The 24,617-nt window shown below is 43.8% G+C and overlaps 3 protein-coding genes and 1 long non-coding RNA gene across 6 annotated transcripts; 1 reads left to right on the top strand and 3 right to left on the bottom strand.

Annotated features, from left to right (window-relative positions):
• Positions 1-400: 400 nt before the first annotated feature.
• LOC133156519 (protein-glucosylgalactosylhydroxylysine glucosidase-like) lies at positions 401-4,366 on the bottom strand. 2 transcript variants are annotated; one of them, XM_061282314.1, is made up of 15 exons: positions 4,071-4,366; positions 3,784-3,926; positions 3,454-3,705; positions 3,124-3,334; positions 2,600-3,035; positions 2,405-2,524; positions 2,183-2,314; positions 2,004-2,115; positions 1,715-1,787; positions 1,507-1,643; positions 1,303-1,436; positions 1,116-1,211; positions 954-1,051; positions 665-886; positions 401-571 (listed from the first exon to the last, which is right to left on the bottom strand). In XM_061282314.1, exons 3-15 carry the CDS (start codon positions 3,689-3,691, stop codon positions 493-495), a joined length of 2,088 nt encoding a protein of 695 aa, XP_061138298.1. In that variant the 5' UTR covers positions 3,692-3,705; positions 3,784-3,926; positions 4,071-4,366; the 3' UTR covers positions 401-492. The 2 variants fall into 2 exon arrangements, with proteins under 2 accessions (XP_061138298.1, XP_061138300.1); XM_061282316.1 differs by lacking the exon at positions 3,784-3,926.
• Positions 4,367-5,171: 805 nt separating this feature from the next.
• On the bottom strand, positions 5,172-17,205 carry LOC133156503 (protein phosphatase 1 regulatory subunit 12A-like). 2 transcript variants are annotated; one of them, XM_061282278.1, is made up of 25 exons: positions 16,781-17,204; positions 13,984-14,114; positions 13,758-13,876; positions 12,381-12,537; positions 12,155-12,299; positions 11,986-12,060; positions 11,786-11,865; positions 10,130-10,335; positions 9,955-10,064; positions 9,496-9,690; positions 9,335-9,417; positions 9,172-9,261; positions 8,953-9,054; positions 8,245-8,346; positions 8,077-8,167; positions 7,865-7,999; positions 7,669-7,771; positions 7,328-7,431; positions 7,188-7,247; positions 7,080-7,102; positions 6,957-7,005; positions 6,772-6,876; positions 6,532-6,582; positions 6,314-6,364; positions 5,172-6,146 (listed from the first exon to the last, which is right to left on the bottom strand). In XM_061282278.1, exons 1-25 carry the CDS (start codon positions 17,054-17,056, stop codon positions 6,060-6,062), a joined length of 2,730 nt encoding a protein of 909 aa, XP_061138262.1. In that variant the 5' UTR covers positions 17,057-17,204; the 3' UTR covers positions 5,172-6,059. The 2 variants fall into 2 exon arrangements, with proteins under 2 accessions (XP_061138262.1, XP_061138264.1); XM_061282280.1 differs by lacking the exon at positions 6,314-6,364 and having other exon boundaries at positions 16,781-17,205.
• Positions 15,707-17,275, top strand: LOC133156564 (uncharacterized). The gene is made up of 2 exons (XR_009714882.1): positions 15,707-16,022; positions 16,766-17,275. It is a non-coding gene; the product is annotated as an uncharacterized LOC133156564 (long non-coding RNA).
• Positions 17,276-18,750: 1,475 nt separating this feature from the next.
• Positions 18,751-24,373, bottom strand: LOC133156525 (patatin-like phospholipase domain-containing protein 2). The gene is made up of 9 exons (XM_061282325.1): positions 23,830-24,373; positions 23,008-23,240; positions 22,834-22,899; positions 21,443-21,652; positions 21,296-21,356; positions 21,002-21,205; positions 20,773-20,905; positions 20,573-20,695; positions 18,751-19,938 (listed from the first exon to the last, which is right to left on the bottom strand). Exons 1-9 carry the CDS (start codon positions 24,014-24,016, stop codon positions 19,569-19,571), a joined length of 1,587 nt encoding a protein of 528 aa, XP_061138309.1. The 5' UTR covers positions 24,017-24,373; the 3' UTR covers positions 18,751-19,568.
• Positions 24,374-24,617: the final 244 nt, after the last annotated feature.

Below are 24,617 nucleotides of genomic sequence, written 5' to 3'. Positions count from 1 at the left end.
ATATAGGCGGGTATTGTGTCCAGATTTAAATCCACAAATTCACAATAGGCTCCGCCCATTCTTAGTCGTAAACAGGAACATGTTGCAGCGTGAGCCTAGTTTATCTTTTTACAGAATGAAGAATATATTCTTGCTAAAGAGGCCAAAATACTCACACTCTGCATTATATTTAAGTGTAAAGGTAGTTTTATTGAATAAAATTATGTCTTGTAAAATTGACACACTAGAGAGCATTCTAAGGAAACGAAAAAAATTCACCAATCACATTTGATAAGGCTAAAAAATCATAAAAATGACTCATACTTAGAACTGTGCTTACATGGTCGCTGAAGTCAACTTTCCAACTGTACCTGTCAATCAAATATGTCGCTCCAAAAGTGACGGAACTGGCGCGCCCACAGTCTGTGAGAAACTGATGATTTTATTTTATTTGCAAATGTGTGGACAAGGGAGGTAATGAGCAAGAGCTGTGACTTCTATCTGTCAAATTATTCACAAAGGCCAGCAGAAAGATGACAGTTCACATCTGCAAACATATCCAGGCTCTCGTGGAAATGTTACTTCCACCCCTACAAAGACATAATATAATACCAATTAATAATCTACCATTTAATAAATCAACCTCAATGATTCCTTGTTCATAATTTTTATGTGCATGTTAGCTGGTGTTAAAGGAATTTTAGTCTTTGATGCCTTGAGGACCACCTGCAGATCACACGTCTTGGAACAGCCAAAACCGCCTTCCTGCTCCTTCAGTATGAGGCGCACCTCATCTCTCCCAAACAGCCAGTCTAGCTGATGGCCCAAATAGTTGACACCACGGATACAGAGTTCACTCAGCTCATCGGGAAGGATTGGGGAAAAGGCCAGGCACTCCTTCTGAACTCTAGTAAATATATTTCTCTATTGATTGATTTGATCCAACAAGCAAGGCGGGTTGATTGATGACTGACCTGAAGCCGCTGTAACCAAACACAACCGCTTGCAAGAATCCTCCCATACCCGTAAGAAAGTTAACTGCTCCCGTACCGTCTGATGACTCGCTCCATACCTGGAAGGCCATTACACATTTTCTCAGTAAACAAATAGGAAGTTTTTGTAGTCTACATCGATACCTGGAAAGGTCCTTGGATGTTTCTGAAGCATTTCTCCAGCAAATGTTGAGCTTTCTTTGCATCCCCCAGTTCCAGCCAACCAATCGCAAACATTCCCTGATTGATGAAGAGAGCACAGTTTATGAAACCTGGACAATAAATTGGAACGATATATTAATGTGAACAAAACTGCAGATATGCGTCTAACCCAAGTCATAGCTGGTCCATGAGGGTCAGTGACACTTTCATAAGCTTCAAGGTCATTTCTTCTGATTTCCGGCGACATGGGCAGGCCGAGAGGATAGCTCAGCATCACGGTGTCGGCCTGTTTCACTGGAAGACCTGCAAGCAAGACAGAACCAAATAAAAAATATTCTATTTGAAATTCACTCATTAAGGGGACAACAAATACCTTTGGTATAGCCTTCAAACTCCGGATGGTATTGAAATTGTGTGTCAAAAGGTATATGGAGGTTGTCTGCTACATTTTGCCATTCCTTTGGTGCAGAATATTTGAGAAGGTCAGCTAATTCCACAGCAAACTGCAGACTGAAAACAAGATCGTTATCGCATCAGAGGTGCGATTGAAAATTAACATGTGACCAAAGAATCAAGTATACCTTAATTTGGCCACTGTGTTTGTGTAGACAGAGTTGTTGACATTGGAGTAATACTCATCTGGTGGCATGACACCTGAAATGCACAACAAACTATTAACAATTGAACCAGGTATAATAAAAAGCAATAAACAGGAGGAATATTAGTCAATTCCCATGAAGAATGTGTCAATTGTTATATTGTCTGTCTAAATGTGTTGCTTCACCATTTGAGTTCAAATATCAATTGCATCCCTAAAATTGCTCAGCTCACTTAAAATAGTGACAAAACTGACTATCGTGCAGCCTTTACCTAAGAGATGATACTTCTGGTCGTCAGGGTTCCAGGTCACCCTGGAAACCCAGTAATCAGCCACGCCCCTTATTAGCTGACTTCCCTGTCCGTCTGTAAACATTGTCACATCCTGCAACAAAATAAGCAAAGTCACTGGGAGAAGACTTGTGATGACGTGGTGGAGCTGAGCAGCAAACCTCAGTGAGGTAGTAGTAATTCTGGAAGGCCAGCGTAACATCTCCGTTGATGTGAATCTCATCTTGGCCGTAAATATCTTCAGGGCACATCTCCCTCCCTGACACGGCACTCTCCCATGCCAACTTTAGTCCCTGTGTGGAATTACTGCAGTAAGTTCCATTTGTAGTTTTATTCATTCCATCTGTCCACCATGACACAAGTCACGTTATTCTTGACCTTACCTTGTATCCCTGCTTTTGAGCATTGTATTTTGCGCCATCCATAGTCCTCACCCTGTACTCCAGTGCTGCACGGGCCATCTTGGGGTAGAATAAAGCTATAGTCGGAAATATCCACATCTCCTGTTGAGTTGGAAGGCGTCGTTAGATGGTGACAGAGGAAAATGGAACAGTAGGCATTTTCAATTTCATTCCAACCTGGTCCCAGAAGACATGACCCCAATAATCCTGAGCTTCGGATCCATTGGATAGTCCACCTGGACTGACGCCGCCGAAACCACCAGATGTGTCGTGAATGGAGGGAAAAGCACTAAGAAGGTAGAACATGCATCCGATCACAGCTTTCAAGAGGCGCTCGGATCCCACAACTTCCACATTGCTCTTCAGCCACAGCTCCTTCCACGCCGTTTCGTGAGAAGAACGCAAGCCGCCTGTTGCCATCAACTCCAGGCCCTCATCAAAACAAGCCTCTGTGACATCTAAAGAGTTGGCCACCGCCACAATGAAGTCCCAACGGTCCTGGCTTTGCTCAGGTGGAAGCATCAGGCTGGAGGGAATGGGGGTCCAGATGAGGTGAACTGTAGGGCTCGGGCATCCTGGGAATTCTGCTTTGTGTGGATGACCTTGAATGTGGCTGGAACAAAAGAAAGATGCTAATATGCTCAAAAAAGGTTACGATTTTCTTTTCTTGACGGGGGGGGGGGGGGGGGGGGGGCTCTCACCTTCCACCTCTGTAGTCAGCCGAAGCCTGAAAATCAATGTCTTTGCTCTGAGGCGTAAAGGAACTGACCAGCTTCACTGTCAATGGCACCTCTGAAGTCACATGGCGGACCAGCACAATCTCCATTACCATCAGGTTGGAGAAGTACCGGTGTGAGTAGAAAGACTGCGACACTGTCACGCTGGGTGAGGTCAGTGTGTTTGTGAAAACACCTGTTGGAGAAACAACAGAGAATTGTTTTATGTACACACTCCAGCTCACCTTTGACCCCAATGGGGATAAGCTCTAAAGAAAATGAATGGATGAAGGGATCAGGTCCTCAAGGAGCTACCTGTGTGGGCATCCAAGCTGTAGGAGTTTGGACCAGCTTCCTCTGTCTCAACCGTCACAGCGAGAGGACAAGGAAGATCTGCACGGTGGCATTCTCCCCGTTCCCCGTTGTACACCCCCCCCATGTGCATGGTGCTGTTGTAAACCCGCCATCCCAAAAGGCCGTTGGCCAGCGGAGGCAGGAAACGGGGGTTGTCGGGGAGAGAGTCAGTGGTGAAGGTGTAAGGGTCACCGGACATGGAGAGATGGGGACCTGTAAAACACAGCAACACAGAAAAACAAAGATTAGATTGAGTCCAGCGAGGTGCACTACCGTAACAGTAATGTTTACCTGTATGACCAAGTGGAAAGGTTAATTAGATGGGACGATGAGCAGCACTGCTTTCTCCCCAGATTGCGTTTGAGGAACGGCCGCAACGTTCTTCCTCTTGACAAGTACCGACGCGGAGCAACTTCATCAACGACTTCCTCTTGCTATTATTAATGAAAACAAAATTCGTCTCCATCTCAATGTCGTAAGAATTATACCAGCATGAACATAAATATTAAAATGATAACGAGAATGATTTGTTTTAGTAATTGCTCGTAATTTATCTTTTACTAGTTTGATGACCTTACCTCAGGAGTGGATTTTAACAATGAACAAACAATTGTAACGTGATCCGCCGTATCTGTTGCGCTGTTGGTCTCTCACGTGATCGGGAAGCAGGAGCATTCGTTTGCCACAGACTGGAAAGTTGGAAATGATAGAAAAATTGGGAGCAAAAGTTTTTTTTTAAAGTTTGCAGCTGTCTATGAAGGGAATGTTAATATGTAAACTACCAAAATTAGTCCAAGTTTTAGCACAGGGGATAAAAAGTAGACGTCTGCAAAATCTGGAGGTGGCTGACGGTCAGTCACAAAACCTGGCCTGGAATTTTTGCGGATGCAGGGAGAGACGCGATAGCCCACCTTTGCCACTTGAATGCATCGTCTTTGGAGTTTCATGACTATGGAGCATCTTCGAAAGCTAATTTAAGATAATCAGAGTCGTTTTATGTGAATTTTACAACCATATAATAGGTGTGTGTTGAGATCGGAGAATGAGTTTAATCATATGATCAACAATCCATCCTCAGTTTTACCAAAACTTTTTTTTTTTTTTGCTGAACCCAGTGCATGGGAAGTGACCTGGAAGAAATTCCACTTTATTAGTGGCTTAGTGAGATAACACGCAAAAAGTTCAACCAACTGTGACTTATTTGTGCATAAGAGCATTAAAAAAAAAAAAGGCATCCACAGCGATATCAACCGATCGACCTGAGCAACTACTACTTTGTCCCTCTTGGGGGCGCCAAGGAGCTGCTTATGCAGCATCTGGCATCAAGCCGGAGGGAAGGTCAGCAGCACAAACCCTGGGAAAAGCAGTGCTTTGTCCATATAAGGCCACGATCCATCCGCTTCCCTCTTCCTCCCTGCTCCCCTGCCTTTCTCAGACCTTCGGGATATTTACAGTGAGCTCCTTCCTTATTAGGAGCTCTGCTTGTTGTCTAGCCTGAAGGACAGTGGTCCGTTAGTTTGCTCTCATGTGAGATCAAAACTGACAGATCTTCATGCAACAAAGCATTGATGACCCCAAGCCTGATGTTCAGAACAACGCAGAGAACGTAGGCAATACAATAACTAAATTCAATCGCACTTCTGTAGTGTTTTCAATCCACCTTTCAAACAGGCACTATATTTCTTTTGGGGTGCAGACATCCATTTTAATATATTAGAAAACAAACATGTGAAAGAAGGCTACATGGCAGTTGACTTCAAAAAGGGTATTAGTCGACTAATATTTATACACATGTAATATACAAAATTGTGTTCCCCTTGAAAAGAGAAATTTACAATGGAAAAACTATGACATTTATATTCTTATCAAAGATAAAAAAAAAAAACATTCATAGCTTAACAGGCTTCAACTGAACAGCAATTTTGTTTGTTTTTTTCATTGCTTTACAGAGAGTAAAGTGCCGTGACCTGGTTTGATGGTCTTTTCATTTATGAGCATGGAGTGTGTATGTGTGGTCACAAAAATGTAAAAATAATTTGGGGCAAGGGGGGGGGGGTGCAGAGGTGGAGAGGTAGGTGGGTTCAAACACTTGCATATAGTGCGACGACCGCTTTTGGCTGAATCTTGATAAAAAACACAAATCAAACCTTTCCTGCTTGTTAACACAAGATCAGGACGGCCAGCAAGATAAAACTTGTGAATGTGTGATGCAAATGTGTTCACAAAAAATTAAATACCAAGTGGGAGATTCAAGACCAATTGGCCTCATGCACCATCCAAGACGTATACGAGCGCGCACTTAAGCGCGTGCACGTGGGCTTTAACATGAAGATTTTGGCCTGACCGGTCAATCACGCCAAAATGCTTCTTCCTGTGACAGACAACAAGGCACAGAAAAGCCACTACAGCTGTTTGAAAGGCATCACAAGCCAAGTCAACATTTGGCTGCCCCCCCTTCTCTTGCTCTTTGGCTTTGGGAGGAATGTGTGTGGAGGAATTGAAGGAAGGAAGGAAGGAGGCAGAGGAGAAGAAGAGTCCCCGCTTTCTGTGGCTCGTCCTGTCTCCGTCTATTTGGAAAGTTTGCTGATGACGCGGATTAAGGCTCCATTCTCATCTTTAAGTCGCTGGTTGTCCGCTCTCAGGTCAACTAGAACCTGATGGTTGGGAGGACACAATTGTTAAGTCAGAGTTTTCAGCTTTTGGGTGAAACTTCAGAATGGATCTCAAATACACTTGGGCTCTTCCGGTCAGGTGCCAAACGGCACACGCTAAAAGCAAAGCTAACCAAGTGGCGACATGCAAAGCGCACACTAGTGCTCACCTTATGCTCCTCCTCCAGCTCTGCCATTCGCCGCTCCAGCATCCTGCGGTCCTACAGTGTTGAGGGAACATGGAAGGAGGGGAGTGGAAGTGATGAGGGAGTGTGGAAGTTGAGTGGGAGCGAGTGATGCCAAGTGGTTTTGGGAGAGGTGGCGGTCAATCGTGCGAGTGGCAGTAGTGAGGCAGAGAAAGGACGCAAAATAATGAAGACGCTTTTACCTTTCTCTCGAGGTCCAGCAGGGCTGAACAGTCAGTCAAGCGCTCTTGTCTCTGGAACGGAAAAAAGCCAGAGCACAATGGGATCACTGCAGTGATCAGATTAATTGAGGAATTCACATGCATGAAATATATAAAAACAATTCTGTTGAATCGCATGTTGCGACAAACTAGTAAGACCAAAAGCGGATTTTTGATTTGAGAGACAGATTGTATTTAAACCGCGTGGGTGTGCATTTGCACCTGCGTGGCTTTTTCGAGATCCAGCCTGGTCTGACTGACAATCCTCTGTGTGTCCTGCAGCTGAGACTGCAGCTGGCTGTTTTCTCTGGTCACCTCCTCAAAAAGCTGCGACCGTAAGCAAACGAGAGATATTTATAACAAACATGAAAAAGCGTGAGAGACAAAAAAATAACTTGTCTGCTGACCTTTTTGAAATCCTTGCTCTCGCCGCCCTCATTGCAATGCGCACTGGACCTGCGTGAAATTCAGAGACGCATCTATTGTAGTGGTGACAGGAGGAGGAAACATGTCAGAAGTATGAGTCATACCTGGAACCCAAGAGCTGGTCTGACTGTAAACAGAGCAGACAGGTCGACAAGTTATGAGCGCAGTCTTTGGTTACGGCTCCGTCGAGTCGGCAAATAAAGCACACGCACCTGCAGATTCAGCCGGCTGCTTGAGAATTCTTCCTCCCCGCTGGGATCATTGTCATCAAGCTTGAGATGAGACAGTGGTTTTCAGTAAAGCCTCCCCCAGGTGTTTTTATCTTTTCTTTTCTATCCAGAACTAAATATACCTCCCCGCTCCTCTGGGCCTTCCTCCTGGCTCGGGCTTGTCTCCTCTCCCTGCGCTCCTGGGCCCATCGCTCTGTCTCGCTTTCCCCGGCGGTGGCCTCAGTCGCTGGAAAAGAGCCAGTTGTTTAAAGAAAACGACGTTATGGAGCTGACCAATTAATCAAATTCAATTTGACATTGCAATGTAGAAGATTGCAATTTTAAAACCGCAAAGGCTGCAGATAAGAGGTGGAAAAAAAAATTCTGCTTCATTTTGGTTAGTCAAAAAAAAAAAAAAAAAAAAAAAAAAAAAAAAGACCAGCAGCAATTTGAGCTGTTAGGAAAGATAAGTGGAGACATCTACTTCTCCCATCGGTGGTCTGAGGCCGCGGGGTGCCGGCGGGCTGCGTGAGTCCCAGCAGGTCGGACTTCTGCAGGCTTGCTATTCGAGACCTCCAGCTCATCTCCTACAGATTTGAAATTTGAATGGCATTATAAGCTCATATGACGACACAAAAAGCAGCATCATACGCAAGCCTGCAACAAGACAAGCAGCTCACCCCTTCCTCTCCCTTCTTAGACTTTGCTTCTTTCTCTTTTTCCTTCTCATCCTCCTCCTTTTCTCTTGTTTTGTTGTCTGGCTTTATGGTCTTCATTGTCTTCTCAGCTTCTTGCAGATCTGTCAGCGTCACCCCCTTTCAATCACAGCGCGACATTTGCATAAGACTCCACAGCAGTCGTGCATCCTGTCAACTCTTGAGCCACATCGTACCTGAGTAGAGCGACGAGACTGGCGAGCGTGCCGCGAGCGAGCTTTTCTCTGTGCCTCTGCCTCTTCATCCCGAACTGGTGTCAGGTAGGACCTAAATATGGCAAAATCAAGTTAAAAGGTCAACATAACACAGAGAACATTATGATTGAGATTAGTGTGGTGACTCACTTGCGCCGCTGCTTGGTCTCTGATTCAAGGCCGGTTGTGTTCTGAGAGTTGGAACTGGTGTCCAACGTTGACAGATCCTTCTTCGTCTGTTCTTGAGGAAGTCTAACAAGTTAAGATAACATGATGAGGTAGAGGATTTGAGCTTAGTCCAACTATATACACATGACTCAAGCACAATAAAACAGGTGGTGCTGTAAATCCCAATTATAAGGTCATTTCAGATATAAAAATTACAGTACTAGTACACACAAAACTATCTTGAATTTTAAGTGATTGTTTACAATAACAACCCTTAAAAAAAAATTACTATGCTTACTGCCCTAATTTGTGTTGCACTGAAGATCATCATCAGTCACCATGCACACACATTGTGCAATGCTGCAATACCCAGACAGACCTTTGGGAGGCAGCACGATGCCACAGGGCATCTGTACCACTGGGGGAGGTTGGGTACAAGAAATTAAAGTAGCTAACTGGTTGTTAGCTTGTGTCGTGACTTCTGTATATCACGATTGAAAATGGTCTTTTTTTAAATTGCGGCAAATGAGTTGAAAAATTAAACATTCACCACTATTCATTGTTTCTCTGTGTGTGGCGACAGCACATGCTTCAGGTGGCTTCTAAATTGGCTCTTGTTCTGTTTTACATCACAAAGCTAATGTTTTCAGTCGAAAATAAAAAGTGTCCTAAGAAAGAGTGAATACACACCTCTGTGCCAAAGCACTGTTAAGGCGACTGAGTCCAGATGTGCTTGTTCCTGTACTACCTGAGTTCACACTGGCTTCATCAAGTCTCCTTCCATAAGAAGAGCTGTCAAAAAAATAAATAATAGTAAGACCTCTTCACTGCAGCCCACAATAAGATGCAACACTTATAAAATGAGCACAAACACTGCACACAAACACAGGGTGGGTGTTTGTGACCAACCTGCGAGGCAAACAGGGGTTGAAGCTAGTGAGATCATTCCCTGATTGGCTGTGAAGGCGACGGGTGTAGGACGAGCTACGACTCAGCCAACTGACAGGGACGAGGTGAACGCGGTGAGAAAAGCATGCTGGTCACAAATGCCGGTAAGCGTGAAAACAGTCACCTGTTGGAGTTGTCCAAACTACTATCTGGAATACTAAAGAGCCTCCTTGTGGGAATAGGAGGAACCCGGGCAAGTCTTGGTTCCTGTGAAGACCAGATGATGCATTCACAAAATAAGATCAAAGTGCATAGATGGAAAAAGACAGAGCCTGGGCTTGGTACCTTGGGGTCAGTCTCGGAGCTCAGACGAGGACTGGAGGCCGAGCGGGTCATCCCCAAGCCTGACTCTGGAGGCTTGTTTTGGTCCGGGATGGAGTCCGACAATCCAGCTGAGCCCAGAGTCACCGAGCTGCCTGCCTTCCTCAGTGATGTTCTCCACGAACCTGGGGCCTCAGTGGCTACGGGTTTGCCCGGTTCCTGGTAATCAGTAGGACATGAACCGTTACAGGGAACACAAAATGTTTCTGTATGCAGCAAAACATTTTGAAATCTGAAAAAAAAAAAAAAGATGCTTGGTTGAGAGTTACTTTCAATTCAGTCTATTTGAGTCCTTGTTTTCATGAAATTAAAGCCAAACTTGAACCACTGGTGGTGAACCAAAAATGCCAACCACAAATGCTGTGAGCTTTACAAGGATCATTTCCCTTATCCGTGCAAAATACACAGAATATAAATGACTACCTTTTTGACTTGGTTTGCAGCGGTGCCTGCAGGCATGGAGGTAGGAAGGAGGCCGCCGGTGTTGCGTTTGTTGTTCAAGTTGTTTATAATCTCTCGGTTTTTTGCTTTCTCTGCGGGCGAGCAAAAAAAAAAAGTCAGGGATGATCCAAATCTCATTCCCTCCACTTTTTCTCACCAGACTCTGCGTCGCTCTCCGATTCGCTGTCCTCCTCCGAGCTGGAGCTGCTGGAGGCTTTGGGTTGACTTTGCGACTGGCCGCGTGAGGTCTGGCCTTCTTCTTCCTCGTCCTCGGCGGGGCTGCTCCGCAAGGCAGGCGGCGGGTGCTTCTCGCGCTCATGGAGGCCGATTTTTTCCTTGCTGCTCATGCGCGAGATTGAAGTCCTGAGCGAGTGGAGACACAGGTGGCATGCAGACGGCTAATCAATTGCATGTGCGGACAATTACAAGGAGCACGCACACACACACACACACACACCTACACACACCAATCAACATGTGGAGACTTAAGTCAGTTAACCACAAAATGTAACGTCACTCGGCGACCACAAGTACAACTCCTGGACAATATCTGCAATTCTTATTCAACATTGATGACTTTACTTGTAAAGACTGACGAGAGTAGTCTAGTAGGGCTAGGTACTGTAGAAGCAGATCATTTGCCTAAATCCAGTGACAGACATTGCAGTTTATATTTGTAATCATTTTATGCCAATATAAAAATCAACACGATTGTAAACACACACTGGAACAAGCAACTAAAGGATCAACATATTCCAAAAAGTGAGACGCTGTGAAAACTTTCCCGATGCACTGCATGTAGGTCGTGAGTTGGATGACTTTGAGAGGCCCGCACGACAAAGCAAGTTCAACCTGTTCATGAGATCTTAGCTGACTCAGCTAAACACCTTCATGGTAAAGCACTGTTACAACTGTGGTTAGCATGAAGTCAAGCCAGGCTTGTGTGCATGTTCACGTTCACATGAAATGTGATACGATAAATATGGGAAGATGGCGTGCCACGTACGTCAGCCAGTGATGACAAATCATAGCGCTTATCGAGTTTGAAGCGTTAAAACCCCCCCACAGTAGTCTTGCAATTTAGAAAGCCGGCTGTGCTTGAAAAGTCGCTCAAATCTGAGTGAACCCAACATCAGTTGCCATCCAATTTTAATGTTCTTCATCATTTGTTTATTAAATATGCTAATCCAATGTAGGTCAGGCTTTTGTAGTGGCCTTAATCCTCCTTTATTATGGTCTGATGTGGGTCATGTTTAATTTTGTTCAGCGCTTTTCTCAGCGCCCAAAAATACACTTAATATTGGTGCACACAAAAAAGAGACAAGAGGAAAACAAAAATCCTCCTTTAGTGGATGCAGTACGTTAAACTAAACAGCCATACTGCAATGTGAAAGCTTGGTCAGTAAACGCAGCGGTATAAACTCATAATTAAGTGCATCCCAATTTATTTCTATGCTGTAGAGATTTTATTTGAATGGAAAAAAAAAAAAGAGGCAAATATAACTGTTGTAGGACTAGAATGGATTAACCGCATTCCCATCCATATCAAGGAGTGATGTTACCTCGGTTTGTGACGTTTTGGTTTGCACACATGAATCATACGCACATATTGCTAGATCAATACCCAATCAATCAAAACATATCGATTGGGAGAAACATTCTTTCTGCTACAGCACTTGTATTGGATCTCATTACTTGTGCATGCGGACCTACACTGGAGGCCGATGAGAACGCCATTTGTTACTCGGGTTCATCTTAGGGCCATTGCCCGCATAACGCCGCGGCGACAAGCTGACAGACAATTGGCACTGACCTGCGTGTGCGTACGGGTACAGTGGAGATTTGCAGGCTGGTCTCGATGACAGGAGTCTGCTTCTCTTTCTGGCTGCGTAGCTGAAGAGGAATATAAACACACATAAACACAAGAGGACATTCAGAGCTCTCGCATTATCAGTCCTATCAGTTTCATCTGACAGAATAAGAGTTGTGTCGCCTGCGCGCGGGCACACTCACAGCATTCTGTTTCTTCTGCAGCTCCTCCAGTGTGTCCACGAGGTTCTCATCAGCAACATCTAAAGGTGTTTGGCCCTACAAGGACATTCACAGCGCGGGGTGGATCCTCAGCAAAGGCTAAGCGCGCCACGCGTTTAATGGCGAGTGGGATTGTTTGTAAACTGCTCACCACGTTGTTGACGGCACTCATGTCGCACATGTGGTCGGCAAGCAGGGTGCACACCTCCTCCTGACCCCAGTGAGCTGCTGCATGGAGCGGCGTCCAGCCATCCACATCCCGGCAGTCCGCATCCACCCCACATTGTAACAGCACCCTGGTCCACGTGAGACAAAAACCACATGAACAACTCCGTGGGGCAAAAAATATGTTTTGAGCGGCACGATCAGATTCTCACTTTAAAACTTGGATGTAGCCTTTGGCCGCTGCAACATGCAGAGCTGTTGCCTTGGTGTTTGGGTGAGCGGTCAGAGTGTCGCCGCCGTCTCGCATGGCCTTGGCATCCTGAAGCATGATACGCTCTTCTTCTTTTCGGGCCTGGTCCACATCAATTCCTGTGACGTGAACACGAGCACGCAATTAAATTCAAGCGTTGACCGAGTCCATTCATTTCTAGCCAGACTACCGTTTTTTTCCATGTATAATGCGCCCCCATGTATAATACGCACCCTAAAAATGGCATGTTGATGCTGGAAAAAAGCCTGTACCCATGTATAATACGCACCCAAATTTTGACTCCTACTTAAGTCCGTAAACGTAAAATTATTTCAGAAAAAAGATCATCTTTGGGAACAACCGGATGTTATTCTGCCGGTCAGTATCACTGCGCATGCGCTAGCAAACTCGATAGCGAAGAAATGTTTCGGATTTGCGTAGGGTACATTGTGACAGCAAACGAGCAGGCGATCGAGCTAGCGTCTGATACGAGAGCATTGTGTTCGTATGGAGCGTGTTTGAAGTGAACAGCAGAGAAGAAAGCGCATCTGTAATGGCGGCCTCCGTATCATATCCGTATGTTTTTTTTTGTATCCATGTATAATGCGCACCTTAGATTTTAGGACGATAAATTAGTCAAATTTTGCGCATTATACATGAAAAAAAACGGTATTTCAACTTGCAGAAAATTTTGATGTCCTGACGGGAAATTCTGTGTTGTATTTACCGACAAGATGTCTCACACCACGCAAAACCAATTCCCTTGTCAGCAGGGGACAAATAAAGTAACAGCGCCTGGGGGCTGCAGTTGCATCCCAGATAATTCATAAAAACAACTTTTTTTTAACAATAGCCAGACTTAATTTCTATTTTTGGCCCACAACAGCAGTCCAACATTCAGACTGACGGGCAATTCTTTACAAACTGAGCTGCTATGACCCAAATAATAATACATATATGTATTATGAAATAACAGCGAGGCTAGTTATGACAGAAACCCCTGGCTAAATGCTGCTCAGTTCAACTGGTATTAAAGTATTTGTGCTGCCAACAGTTAGCATCTGGATAGAGTGACAACTCCCTCACAATATGAACTGCCATCTTCTACTTTTTGTAGTCGGAATGGATTCTTAAGCAGGGCAAATCAATCCCAAATGTACCCGCCACCATTTTATATTCCATCAAAAATTAACAGCACCCAGATGCAAGCCATCACACAATTTGTAGACTGGCACAAAACTTCAACACCTCACACAGCAAATATTTCGGAGATCATTGTCAAAAAGCTTTTATGATTTCTATGTCTTCACAACAATACGGTATTATGTCAGCACATCACCTTGCTTTTTGATTTCTGCTTTCAGCAGTCTCTCCATGGGATCCTCCGTGGCCACGTCGAGAGGAAGTTCCCCTTCGCTGTTCACCGCTCCGACGTGGGCACCGTGTTCTATCAAGTACCTTCAAAGAGACACACAAACCCATGTGTGGAGCTCATCAGGACCGATTGCCTGGAAAGGAAGTCCTCCACGCTGACGTGGACCGACTAAAATGGTTCCAGAGCTCACTTGGCGATCTGGATGAAGCCACAAGATGCCGCGGCGTGCAGGGGGGTCCAGCCCTCGTTGTCGCCCGTGTTGACGTTGCTTCCGCTCTCCACTAGAAACTGAACCATCTCTGCGTTCTCGTCGATACAGGCCTGCCAGAGGGGAAAACAGACACAAAATGCTTCATTAGGAAGAACGTGTCAGCGCGTGTTGGTCAAGAGGACATTTTGCTTTGTTGTTAGAAAACAAAAAGGAACAGCAATCTATGAAAATCATCTTTCAACACAAACTGTCTACTTCCAGAAAGGTGAGCTGCAAAAAGGCCTCGAGTGCATTGCAGAAGAGCATGTGACACGAGTGATTATGCAAATCGATGTCACTGTTTTTCCTAAGCTCAACACAATGAAGAACTTCATACGGTTGAGACTTTAAACTGCCATGTTACTTGTCACTTCCTGTAAAAATCAATTTGTTGATGACAAGTTGCTCTAACGTTGGAGAGTTTTCTATTAGTTGCTGGAAATCAGATTTAAAATCACACTGCACTCTAACTTTTCACACACCATCTTTATAGCTGCTCTTTTTTTTGTTTATTTTTAGATTTCTTTGCCATCATATCGAACGACATAAAAGTCACGTTCCAAACGCAAGGTTTTAATGTTCATTAGACGTTCAGACCTTTAATTCCTGTCTTTTTTTGGGGGGGGAAAGCCCCGTTTGACAATCTTTTATTTTTTTATAGCACCTTGAATTGTCTTGTATCTGAAATGTGCTTTACAAAGCCTGGCCTCGAACCAAAAATCGTCTGGAAACGCTTTTGCACATTTTGACTGCCCAAAGGGTTAATAACAGAGGAAATGTCATCACTGAATTGCAATTCCATTGATTAGAATAAAGTGTCTCAACATCTGTTGAATGCGTTTGATGGGATTTACTTTCTTTTTTTTTTTTTTTGCCACGTAACATTCTGTCAGCATTTCACAAATCTGAGTCATGTAACAATGGCGACAATCCATGCAGTCTGGCTTCAATGGCTGGCACTCTTGAGTTTTAGTTGACTCCATGTGTTGTCAGCCCTCAAAAAGCACGAGGCAAAAGGCCAAAATGAGTCTAAAAGCGGTCATTGGAAAGCCGTGTTGTCGCCCTGGCAAGTCGTGAACAGCCTTTGTAATTTGATAAGTGCTTTACATGACAATGAGATGTTGAAGCCAATAAATTGCTTTATAGAATGTGTTTTAACAAGTTTAACTAAATGTCACATCTGTCAGCGACCCACATTTGGAGAATCACTGGACGTCCACTGTTGCTCTTTAGTAGCTCCTCACCGTAGCCACGATGAATCTTGTCCATCAGGCCGTCTTAAGCCACCTAAGAGGCTTTGCTTTTAGACTAAATCACAAAGCTGTCGCAAGCCGTCGTCCTAATTTATACTTCCAATCAAGCCCGCCAGTTCTCTGTATCAAATAAAAAGAGCTCCAGATGGGCGGCAGTGTGAGTAATCAGGCTGGATAAATGAACAGAGGGTACTTGTGGGCAGGCACCATTGTGCGTTACGAGGGGGGCAACGCGCAGCCTCCCAGCAGACCCCTTCCCTCGTTCATCAAGTGAGTCATTGTGGAACGCGCCTTGGACAACAGCAGCTCCTGCTGTTGGAGCAAAAGTTTTCCATTTCCTCATCTTGAACTCCCAAAAGTCCCCTCTATGGGGAATTGGGGAGCGGGGGGGGAGAAGAAGGCGGAGGCGGGGGTGGCAGAGGAAAGAGGAATGGCGGAGAAGACATAAAGGTTTTGGATGAAGGGGACGGAAAGTTTGGAGTGTGCGCGACTATATTTAATTCCGGTCGCTCGGCAACTGATGAGCAACACTTGGTGAAAGGGATGGAGGCAGCGGAGGGGACCACACTGGGTGACGCGTGTGACTCAACCAAAAGAGGGCACGTTTGCGGAATATTGTTGGCACACACAAACTCCACCATACAAGTCAATCAGGAGGCAGGAACACCGCTTTGAACTCCGAGCATGACATCAGCAGGTCCACACAGGCCAGAACAATCTTTTCGAGTATGCAGACACTTAAACTTTACAGCTAACTTTACGCTTGTGTGGGGACTTTATAAGGCGAATGTGCGTTTGTGAAATGATGCATGGCAGTAATAGGGGAAACGATGCATCACTGAGGGGGCTTGTGTGACAGTGAGGATTTCCAGAGTGCCTCAAGAACAGAGGAGCATAATTTTAGATGCCTATATTGGATTGCAAAAAATAGATTCTGGTGTTTTGATTCCAAACCAGAGAAGAATTGAATTCAATTTAATCTAAAGGGTCTGAAACGTGTTACACAAATGTGTATCCTTTTTAAGTGATGAAGAGTGACAGGCAAAACGATGAAATGTCCTTGCTGCCATCTTCATTGCTAGTGCACATAAGTGCTGAGTTTTCTCAAATTTCGTTGCAAACAGTGTTAAGAATTTTTGAGTTAGCTGATGAAACAGGCCATTGAATCCAATCAGCCAACACACTCCATTAGGAACTTGTCATGTTTGCTATAAACGTGACGTTCAAGTCGTTCGAGGCGTAACCGTGAGACAAAGTGGCCAAGCAAAAAATACATATGGCGCTGCTAATGACAAGTTTTGTTTTAGTTTTTAGTTTTTTTTAAACACAACCAAAAAGGAACAATGTGATGGACTGAAGTTTATGCGCCACTAGCGGCTAACGGAAATGTTTCGATTAGCCCCGCTTTACACTAAACACGCGCTTTAAACGTTGTTTTCCTACTTAAATGCTCCGTTCACATTTTCCAGAGTGACTCGACCGACCTGGTGGAGCGCTGTCAGCCCGTCTACGTTGGCGTGGTTGATGTCAGCTCCCTGGCGGAGGAGCGCCGCCACCTCCTCCCGGTCCCCGGCGGAGCAGGCGGCCATAAACACGGCTCCCTGGGCGAAGCGGACCCGCGCCCGACGTGTCCCCGAGCTGCTCGCGGTATCCCGAGCTTCCGACTCCGTCTGGTCCGTCTCCGAGCCCAGCCATCGCTGCAGCTGATCTTGCCGTCGCTGTTTGGCAGCTTCGGACCGGGACTGGTCAGTGGCCGCCATCTTCCCTCGTCTGTCCCGGACCAAATCAGCTCATGGTGCGGGAGAAGTTGCTTGGATGGGCTTGGAAGGGCGGCTCTCCCAGGATGCGCCCCCTGGTGGAGAGACGCCCCAAATGACGCTGTTGAACTTCACGACAAACCTATGACTGAGTGGCAGTCAGGTGTCGCATTCGAGGCGCCTGGGAAACCACAAATTATAATAAAGGGCGTTTCTACTTTTCTAGTTGTGTGGCGCTGTGTTTCAGTATGATGACTAAATGAATCGATCGTGTCCTCAACAACATTGGCAAAAAGACACTCTGTACTTACGTAGATGTAAATCTGTTAAAAAGACTGGTAAAAGTACTGACCCAATTTTATTTCGGTAAAATTACAACCATTGAAATCAGGGGCGTAGCTATCCTATCAGAATTGCGGCAGACAATAGTTTAATGAGCAAATTGTCCTCTCGCATTGAGCTGGATTTTCCCATTATTATTATTTTTTGGTTCTATTTAATTAGGGAAAAATTAATGTATTAAAAGCTAAAAACGCATCTTCACCGTTCTAAACATGACAGACTCTGTCAGACAGAGAGCAACGTATGTGTCCTACAACAATCATAACTAACCAAACAAGTTGTTCTTCTCCCTTCCAAACAACAATCGAGATAATGTGCTTGCAGAAGTGTACACACCCTCTATTAACTGTGTTCAAAATTAACCAGTCACATTCAAACTCATGTAAAATTGGAGTTAGCTCGTGCCTCTGATCCAATATATGTGATGGGTTAGTTCTCATGAGTCCAACATTTTGAGCAATGCTAATTTCTAGAAGCCAATATTATCACGTGAACTGTAGCTACCCCAGGAGCATGTTGCAGAAACGTGGCAGCATCATCATGTTTTCAACCATGATTCCCTCATCAGTGACTCATTGTCTAACACTTATGCAAGAAAGCATAACAAGATAAGTGTTTGAGGACAATTATGTAATGATTTGTGAGAGCAATAATAAATCATTTGTGGACGTAACTCAAATGTTGGCATTGATCTATGGGTGATCAATAAAAACCTACTGAATGCGAGATCATTCTTTCCAAGAGATGCCTGGACAGGGGTTTAATTTTACACTTTGTGTTTGAACATCATTGGTATGACAATTGCGGCTTTGAATGAAACTATACTAACAAGAATGTAATGAGATTTGGCTTTTAGGGGAAATTTCTGGATGAACCTAAGAGGCACTATCCAAATGACCGCCTGTAACCTGTTGAATGACCATTTCCAAATGACCTCCTGTAACTTCTGCAATGATCATTTCCAACTGTCCAATGTTTCAGATACTCTATTTCACTTTGGAGAGAAATATTTTCCACCAAACTGTGCAATCGAACCCATTTGCTTGAGATTATTAAAACAAATACAAGAGTGTTGTGAACAGTATTAGTAGAGTATGACTGCGTACATAAAGTTTGAGGTTTGTTTTTGCCTCGGATGTCTTCCAAAGCATACAAGAGGGTCCTTTTTCCAGTGCTTTACAGTCATGAATCATCATCACTGGAATATTTATAACATTTCTGAAATCATTTCAATCAAACTCCACTGGTGGCATTTGGTTAGAACTGTGCGTGTATTGTTCTTCATTCTGTGAACACAGTTCACGCCATCATTTGTGGGTAATCTGGATATCAAGAATACAGTCATTGCAGCTGTCTATGGTAAACAACACCAGTTTATTGGTTGGTCACAAAATGTTTGAGCCTGTGTCCATTTAATTACACATTTAACCCACTATAAAAGTAAGTTGAATAAATTTGAGGCTCAGTCACACAGATGTAAAGACGATATAGGTAGATTAACTATCACAGAATTAATTCAGTGATAAAGTCATTTTCATAATAAGTTGATTCTTTGTTCTGTTAAAATCAGGTCACGTAGAATAACCAGAGGTAAAGAGACCAGAATTACAACATGTATTAAATCATATTTCTAAAAGCTGTACACAGTTGTCACTTAAGATCATCGATAAAAATACAACATTGGTATGCATAGTATACACATGTGCATCGATTACCATTCATTCACATACAGTACTTACACAGACTGGAACCAAAACACAGTTGAATTCATATTATTGCATTGACAGTTTGCTTAAAATGTATGGAGTAACTTTCTGCTGAGTGGTGACTCCACCGTTTCCTTCCTACAGTCTCAAAAGAGCCCGATGCTACACATTGCGCGCCAAACTCCAAACCCTAACCTATGCTTACGTACACGTCGAACCACATTCCAGGAAAACGTAAACACTCATCAACCATGGCACGTACGTTTTTTTGTTTACAGTATCTTGCGTTTCAAGTTTGCATCTTCTATACATAAACATGTCTTGGACCTTCACGTATACATCGGAAAGGAGCGTTTCTGAGCATATCGCAGCTAGGAGCTAATTTGAATTGTATACAATACACATTGCGTTCATGGTAAATTGTTACCATTTAGAATCATCATTAAAGTGCAAAATAATCGGATTTTTCAACCGGACAACTGGTAGTAATTTGTTTGAGGTGGACCGGGATTTAAAAGCGGCAGATCTGAATCAAAGTGCCGCATGTCATCTTTGGTGTCACTAAGACCACCACCCGTGTGCGTTGGGAAGCCTTCCACGGGGAGGAAAGAAGCAGAGCTTTTGTCCACCGACATCTGCCCCGTTTGGAAGGTTCCTTCCAGATCCATGTTGACGCAAAACGTTCCGGACAGCAGCTGTCTTTTGTATTGGTCGAGACGTGTAAAGATCTCCTGGACTGAAAGAGTGCCGCTACCTACCCAGGTGGCATACAGGCCGGTGGAGCGGATATGAGATGGGAGCGACTGGTAATGGTGCAGCTCCAGCTGACAGGAGAATCTATAAAGTGCAGATCAGCGTGTTACCAATTAACTTGTAGTAAATTTCAGGACAGCATCACAAAATCATTTAATTAATTTCCTATGCCAAGAGAAAATGTGCAACGTGTTTTAGTCATAGTTTATCATTTATCTTCCAAACTGTTTCATGAAAAATTTGTAAAATTGTGAACAAGAAACAATTACCAGTTGGTGCAAAAACCAAGGCCAAACACTGCCATCTATTGGCTTGTTCGTGTCAGTGCAGCGTCTGCTAATCACAGAACGGGTTTGCTGACTTATGAGATGAGTTGTTGCAAATTACATTGTAATAGAACATTGTCCATATTGTTCATTGGTGTTCAATTCCTTTTGTTGACTAAGCTTTGACAAAACACCCTCAATAGTTGTTTTTCTTCTTGTGTAAAGATCTCAATTATCTGCTTTGTCGCAGGTTCTGTACACCAAGTAAACAAACAACCCATAGCATAGCCGCCTTCAAGGCATGAGACTGAACTTATTACGCAAGGTAAATATTTAAAGGTTATCGCGAAAGGCACACTTTTGTTAATAGACCAAAATGAGTGCTGACATTGTGCATACATACAAAACAATTTACACACAAACATAATCACGCATGTTGACAGCACACCTACCGGGCGGAAAAATGCTGAGTAATGCTTTTGGAGGCCTGCCGCAAAACATGATGGAGGACTTTCACCAGTTGCTCTTGAATCCATCCGACATCCTCCTGCACATCTGGCAACCACTCTAAAAGTCTACATGAGACATTCGAATTAAAATCGACACAAAAACGTCCACATCAATATGGATCAATGATGAAGTCCAGCAGTACCTGAGAGTCAAAGACAAAGCGGACTCAAGCGGGAGAGTGTAGGGCAGCATCATGGCAGATGCCATCCTGAAAGGAAGCAGGTTGCCAAGCGACTGCACTAGGCTCCTTCTCTCTGTGCAGGCTTCAATTAGGGCTGCAGAGGGAAGTACAATTGAGTACAAAAGCACCCACAGAAGCTGCCAAAAAGCATTTTTGAAACAATTACACATGGATTTTGTGCTTCCGTTACCTTTGTGGAGAGTTGGCGGAAGGCGTACAATGATGTGCTCCTCTATTGAGGGATAAACAGGCAACGGTCCATCGACCGTATGGATCTTTTCCTCCTCTTCAACATCGTTGACATCAACATGAACGTAGTCAACTTGCTCCTGATGCTCTTCTCTGTTAGCCAGCAGGGCTCTGTCTATGTGAGGGTCGCCGGAATTGAGCAATCCTAAAAATAGAAATATCATGTTTGTTAACAAAATGAACTTTGAGGATGCTTGAAAAACAAAACTGTAAATCACATTGTGTTGATTCTTACCATTCTTCTTCAGGAAGTGCAGCGCGTCATTATAACCCTGTTTACACATGGCTTTCATAACCTAGACACGACAAAATCATTAAGTTCACTCTCGTTCATGGAATGTGGACATAGATTGAGAAAGGCGCCGCCTTCAAGTGACCTTACCATCGGATCAGGTGGGAAAAGTGCCCGGGAAATTCTGTAAAGGTTGGTGAGGGTGAATTGGATGCTGGTGTTGGTGAAGCGGAGCTCATGTATGTTGGTGGAAGTGTCTCGCGGACAGATATCGCTCTCGCCAGAGAACGGCGATACGGTGATTGTGTTTTTTAGCTCATAATGAGGCAAGTTGTCCGAGATTCCCCCGTCGACGTATCGCTGCATAAAAGAAATACAGACACAAACTGTGCTTTAGTTTCCGACATCACCGATTATTTCTCTCTTTTTTGATGACAATGGATTCAATTGATTCCGTCAGCGGCGAAGAGATTATTCCTCAGCAAATCTATCAAATTGCCAGACGTCTTGTCACTTTTTTTGCCCAACCAGCCTCTTTCAAAGTTCTGAGATTTATTGTTCTGCAAAGACAAGCTATCTATTTACTTTGAATGATAGAATGAAGTGGTTGGGTTCAAAAGGACATATCTAAGTTTTTTTTTTCCTCCATCAGCAAGTCTGCAGTAAACTTCAAATGACTTTTCTTGATGATATCAGCAAATTCCCTTAAAAAGACCAAAATAATAAATTTTGGTGCTTTGTGCAGCCAGATCAGCATTGAAAATGAGAATCTGTTCTCAACTGGGCCAAATAAACATGACTGGTAAATAAACTACATTTAGATTTAGTTTGACAGCTATGCTGAATTTAGACTGAATTTCAAAGAAAAGGCAGTTGGGCATTTTTTTGTTAGGTTTTTTTTTTAGGGGGTGGGGGGGACTAAGATAGTTTAATTCCTCTTATGATGAATGTTTTTACTGAGACTGTTGCTCATCAAAACAGGCTCTGTTTGTCAACTGATGTGATCAGCGTGACATCAGTATCTGCTCCGCAGAGGGTAAGAGAGGACAGAACGACCCGACAAGTCCAAGCTACACGCTGCAGAGGGAAAAATCCTGGGAGCTGTCATTGAGCAACATTTCGTAGAAGACTTCAGTGCTACTGTCAGCGAGTCCAGAGAAACACAGAAGTTCAAATGTGCTCATTAATGAGAAACAAAATCCTGAAGTTTTGTTTGAGCACATTCATAGCCATTCATAAAAGCAATTATCCTTTCTAGTAGAATAGCTAAAAATAAGCAATAAAAGTAAATGTAATACTCCAAACAAATATATAAAACGTTTTCCCATTGAAATTCATAGAAATCCCAGTTCTAGACCCAGAAAAATCGAATGTGTTTTTAGTCCAAAAAAACCCCAGCACCCAGCACACAATAATGGTATTGTGCTCATCCTGATTATGATGATATGACATTCTAATTTATTGCTACACACTTGTACGGCCATTTTAAATGTGCTATTCATTGCTATTGACCCTTGTCATGCATGCATAATGCTACTCACCACTCCTTGCAGTGTGGGAGGAATAATGCCACAATACACTGGGATGTAGGCACTGCAAACACATGCCTGTAGGAAACAAAAGACATTTAATACATCAGTATTAACATTTCCAAACCTGAAGGACTAATAATCTGCCATTAGTTTAATATTAATAAAGCTAATTAACATTCATACCTGCACAATCTCCTCCTTGTTGTTGAAGTGAGATACAAGCACATTTTCTCCATCTGTTACTCTGGTCAGAGAAATTCCCAGCCTCCCGTTGGCAAGCTGGTGAGAGTCAGTGGGCAGAGTGCGCCGCAACATGAAGCGCACGATCTTCACCAGGTTGAAGGAAGGATGCATGGGACCGAGGAAGCGCTTTCTGGCTTCCTTGGCGACCTCAATGATACTGGCACCAGCTTCTCCTGTGTAGGCAACAGGACAAGATATGAAATTGGTTTTTAAAGCCAGAGCAGTACTATTCAGAAGACAATTATGTACAATTTCAAAACCATAGTGATTAGAATGCTGTTATGCATGATGTCACATGTTTTTTTTCTTGAGTGTTATCAGTGAAAAGTCAAAAGATACATTTGTTTTGCTTTCTCATTGCCTTTTTGTGAATGAAATGAGTGATGGGAAAAGGTGCTTTGGGTGGTTTAACCACTTCTCCGTTAATATATTTGTAATTTTATTTGAGGATCACTTTCCTTTACGTTATACAAGTCTGCCCCTTATGGGAGAGGCTGGAGGTCACAACAACTGTTGTACTTTATTACACAATGTACTACTATTAATTACTACGTATATTTCACCAACTCTGCTAACAGGCCAATAACAGAAAAAAAGTAGCACTCCAGTCGTGTCCAGTATGCGGATGTCATGCAATTCAGACTTTGCAAGCAGAAGTTCTCACTTTCGAAAGATTAGCAGCCGTGTACTGCACTCTAGAACAGTTCCAGAGGCCAGCCATCATAAATTGTGAGGCCGATTAGTTGCAATCGAGTGACATACCAAGGCACACGCCGGTGACCAGCGCGGTGGCGGTGAGCGCTCCGGCTGAAGCCCCATAAATGTGCTTGGCGTTGTGCACCAGGAACGGAGCCTGCTCCAACAGGCAGCTGGCGACACCAACATGGTAGATGCCCAGGAATCCGCAACCTGCGAAAGAGATGTTCCATGACGAGTCCAAGGGGAACATCGCGTGCGTTGACAGGCGGATCGAATGGACGCCAGCCGGGGTCCCTCCCCGAATTGGGGACTAAATAAAAGTTTTAAATCGGTCCGCTTTTGTTAGGTCGGAGTGCCGCTCGGACTTTACTAGCTCTCTTTTACATGCTGTGTTCAACCCGGTAGCAAATAGCGTTAAAATCTCTGGCGATTCCGTAAAGTGACCTTTCTCCCAAATAAAACCACTAAATTCACATTTTTAAAACTAAACAGTAGAAGAAGCGAAAATAAGCTTTTGCTGAGTAAACAAAATATGTCCCGAAGAGAATTATTCCGACACAGTAATTAACCCTGGTTTGCTGCCGAACAGTTACGCTTTTATGCATAAAGAGGCGGGCACTGTAACTTCAGTGGCCTCTCACAATTGAGAACGCGAATGACGTTGACGAATCAAAATTGACGTGTTAACCTTGTGACCAATTACAAGCCGCGGCGTTGTCGCCCAAGTGAATGCGATTATGATAGGACGATTTGCACAGTAAACAAACGTCACGTGAGATTGTAGTTTTAGTTTTGTATTTTTTTGCCGATTGTATTTGACGATGTGTTTTCATAATTTATATATTCTCCTA

Source organism: Syngnathus typhle, linkage group LG7 (assembly GCF_033458585.1).
Source record: "Syngnathus typhle isolate RoL2023-S1 ecotype Sweden linkage group LG7, RoL_Styp_1.0, whole genome shotgun sequence".
NCBI lineage: Eukaryota > Metazoa > Chordata > Actinopteri > Syngnathiformes > Syngnathidae > Syngnathus > Syngnathus typhle.
The sequence above is the reverse complement of the archived record's forward strand: the minus strand, read 5'-3'. Positions and strand labels throughout refer to the sequence as shown.

What these genes read in the sequence shown, in the direction of transcription:
- LOC133156525 (XM_061282325.1), bottom strand. Translation starts at nt 24,016, where the DNA reads ATGTTCCCCTTGGACTCGTCATGGAACATCTCTTTCGCAGGTTGCGGA. An exon ending in GGTCACCGGCGTGTGCCTTG is followed by an intron (nt 23,241 to 23,829) that starts GTATGTCACTCG and finishes TTGCCTACACAG; the next exon opens with GAGAAGCTGGTGCCAGTATC. An exon ending in GCTTTGTCTTTGACTCTCAG is followed by an intron (nt 20,696 to 20,772) that starts GTACTGCTGGAC and finishes TGTCTCATGTAG; the next exon opens with ACTTTTAGAGTGGTTGCCAG.
- LOC133156519 (XM_061282314.1), bottom strand. Translation starts at nt 3,691, where the DNA reads ATGTCCGGTGACCCTTACACCTTCACCACTGACTCTCTCCCCGACAAC. An exon ending in ATGGACCAGCTATGACTTGG is followed by an intron (nt 1,212 to 1,302) that starts GTTAGACGCATA and finishes TTCATCAATCAG; the next exon opens with GGAATGTTTGCGATTGGTTG. An exon ending in TTTGGTTACAGCGGCTTCAG is followed by an intron (nt 887 to 953) that starts GTCAGTCATCAA and finishes TATATTTACTAG; the next exon opens with AGTTCAGAAGGAGTGCCTGG.
- LOC133156503 (XM_061282278.1), bottom strand. Translation starts at nt 17,056, where the DNA reads ATGGCGGCCACTGACCAGTCCCGGTCCGAAGCTGCCAAACAGCGACGG. An exon ending in GGCTTCATCCAGATCGCCAA is followed by an intron (nt 13,877 to 13,983) that starts GTGAGCTCTGGA and finishes GTCTCTTTGAAG; the next exon opens with GTACTTGATAGAACACGGTG. An exon ending in AACAGTGCTTTGGCACAGAG is followed by an intron (nt 8,347 to 8,952) that starts GTGTGTATTCAC and finishes TTAACTTGTTAG; the next exon opens with ACTTCCTCAAGAACAGACGA.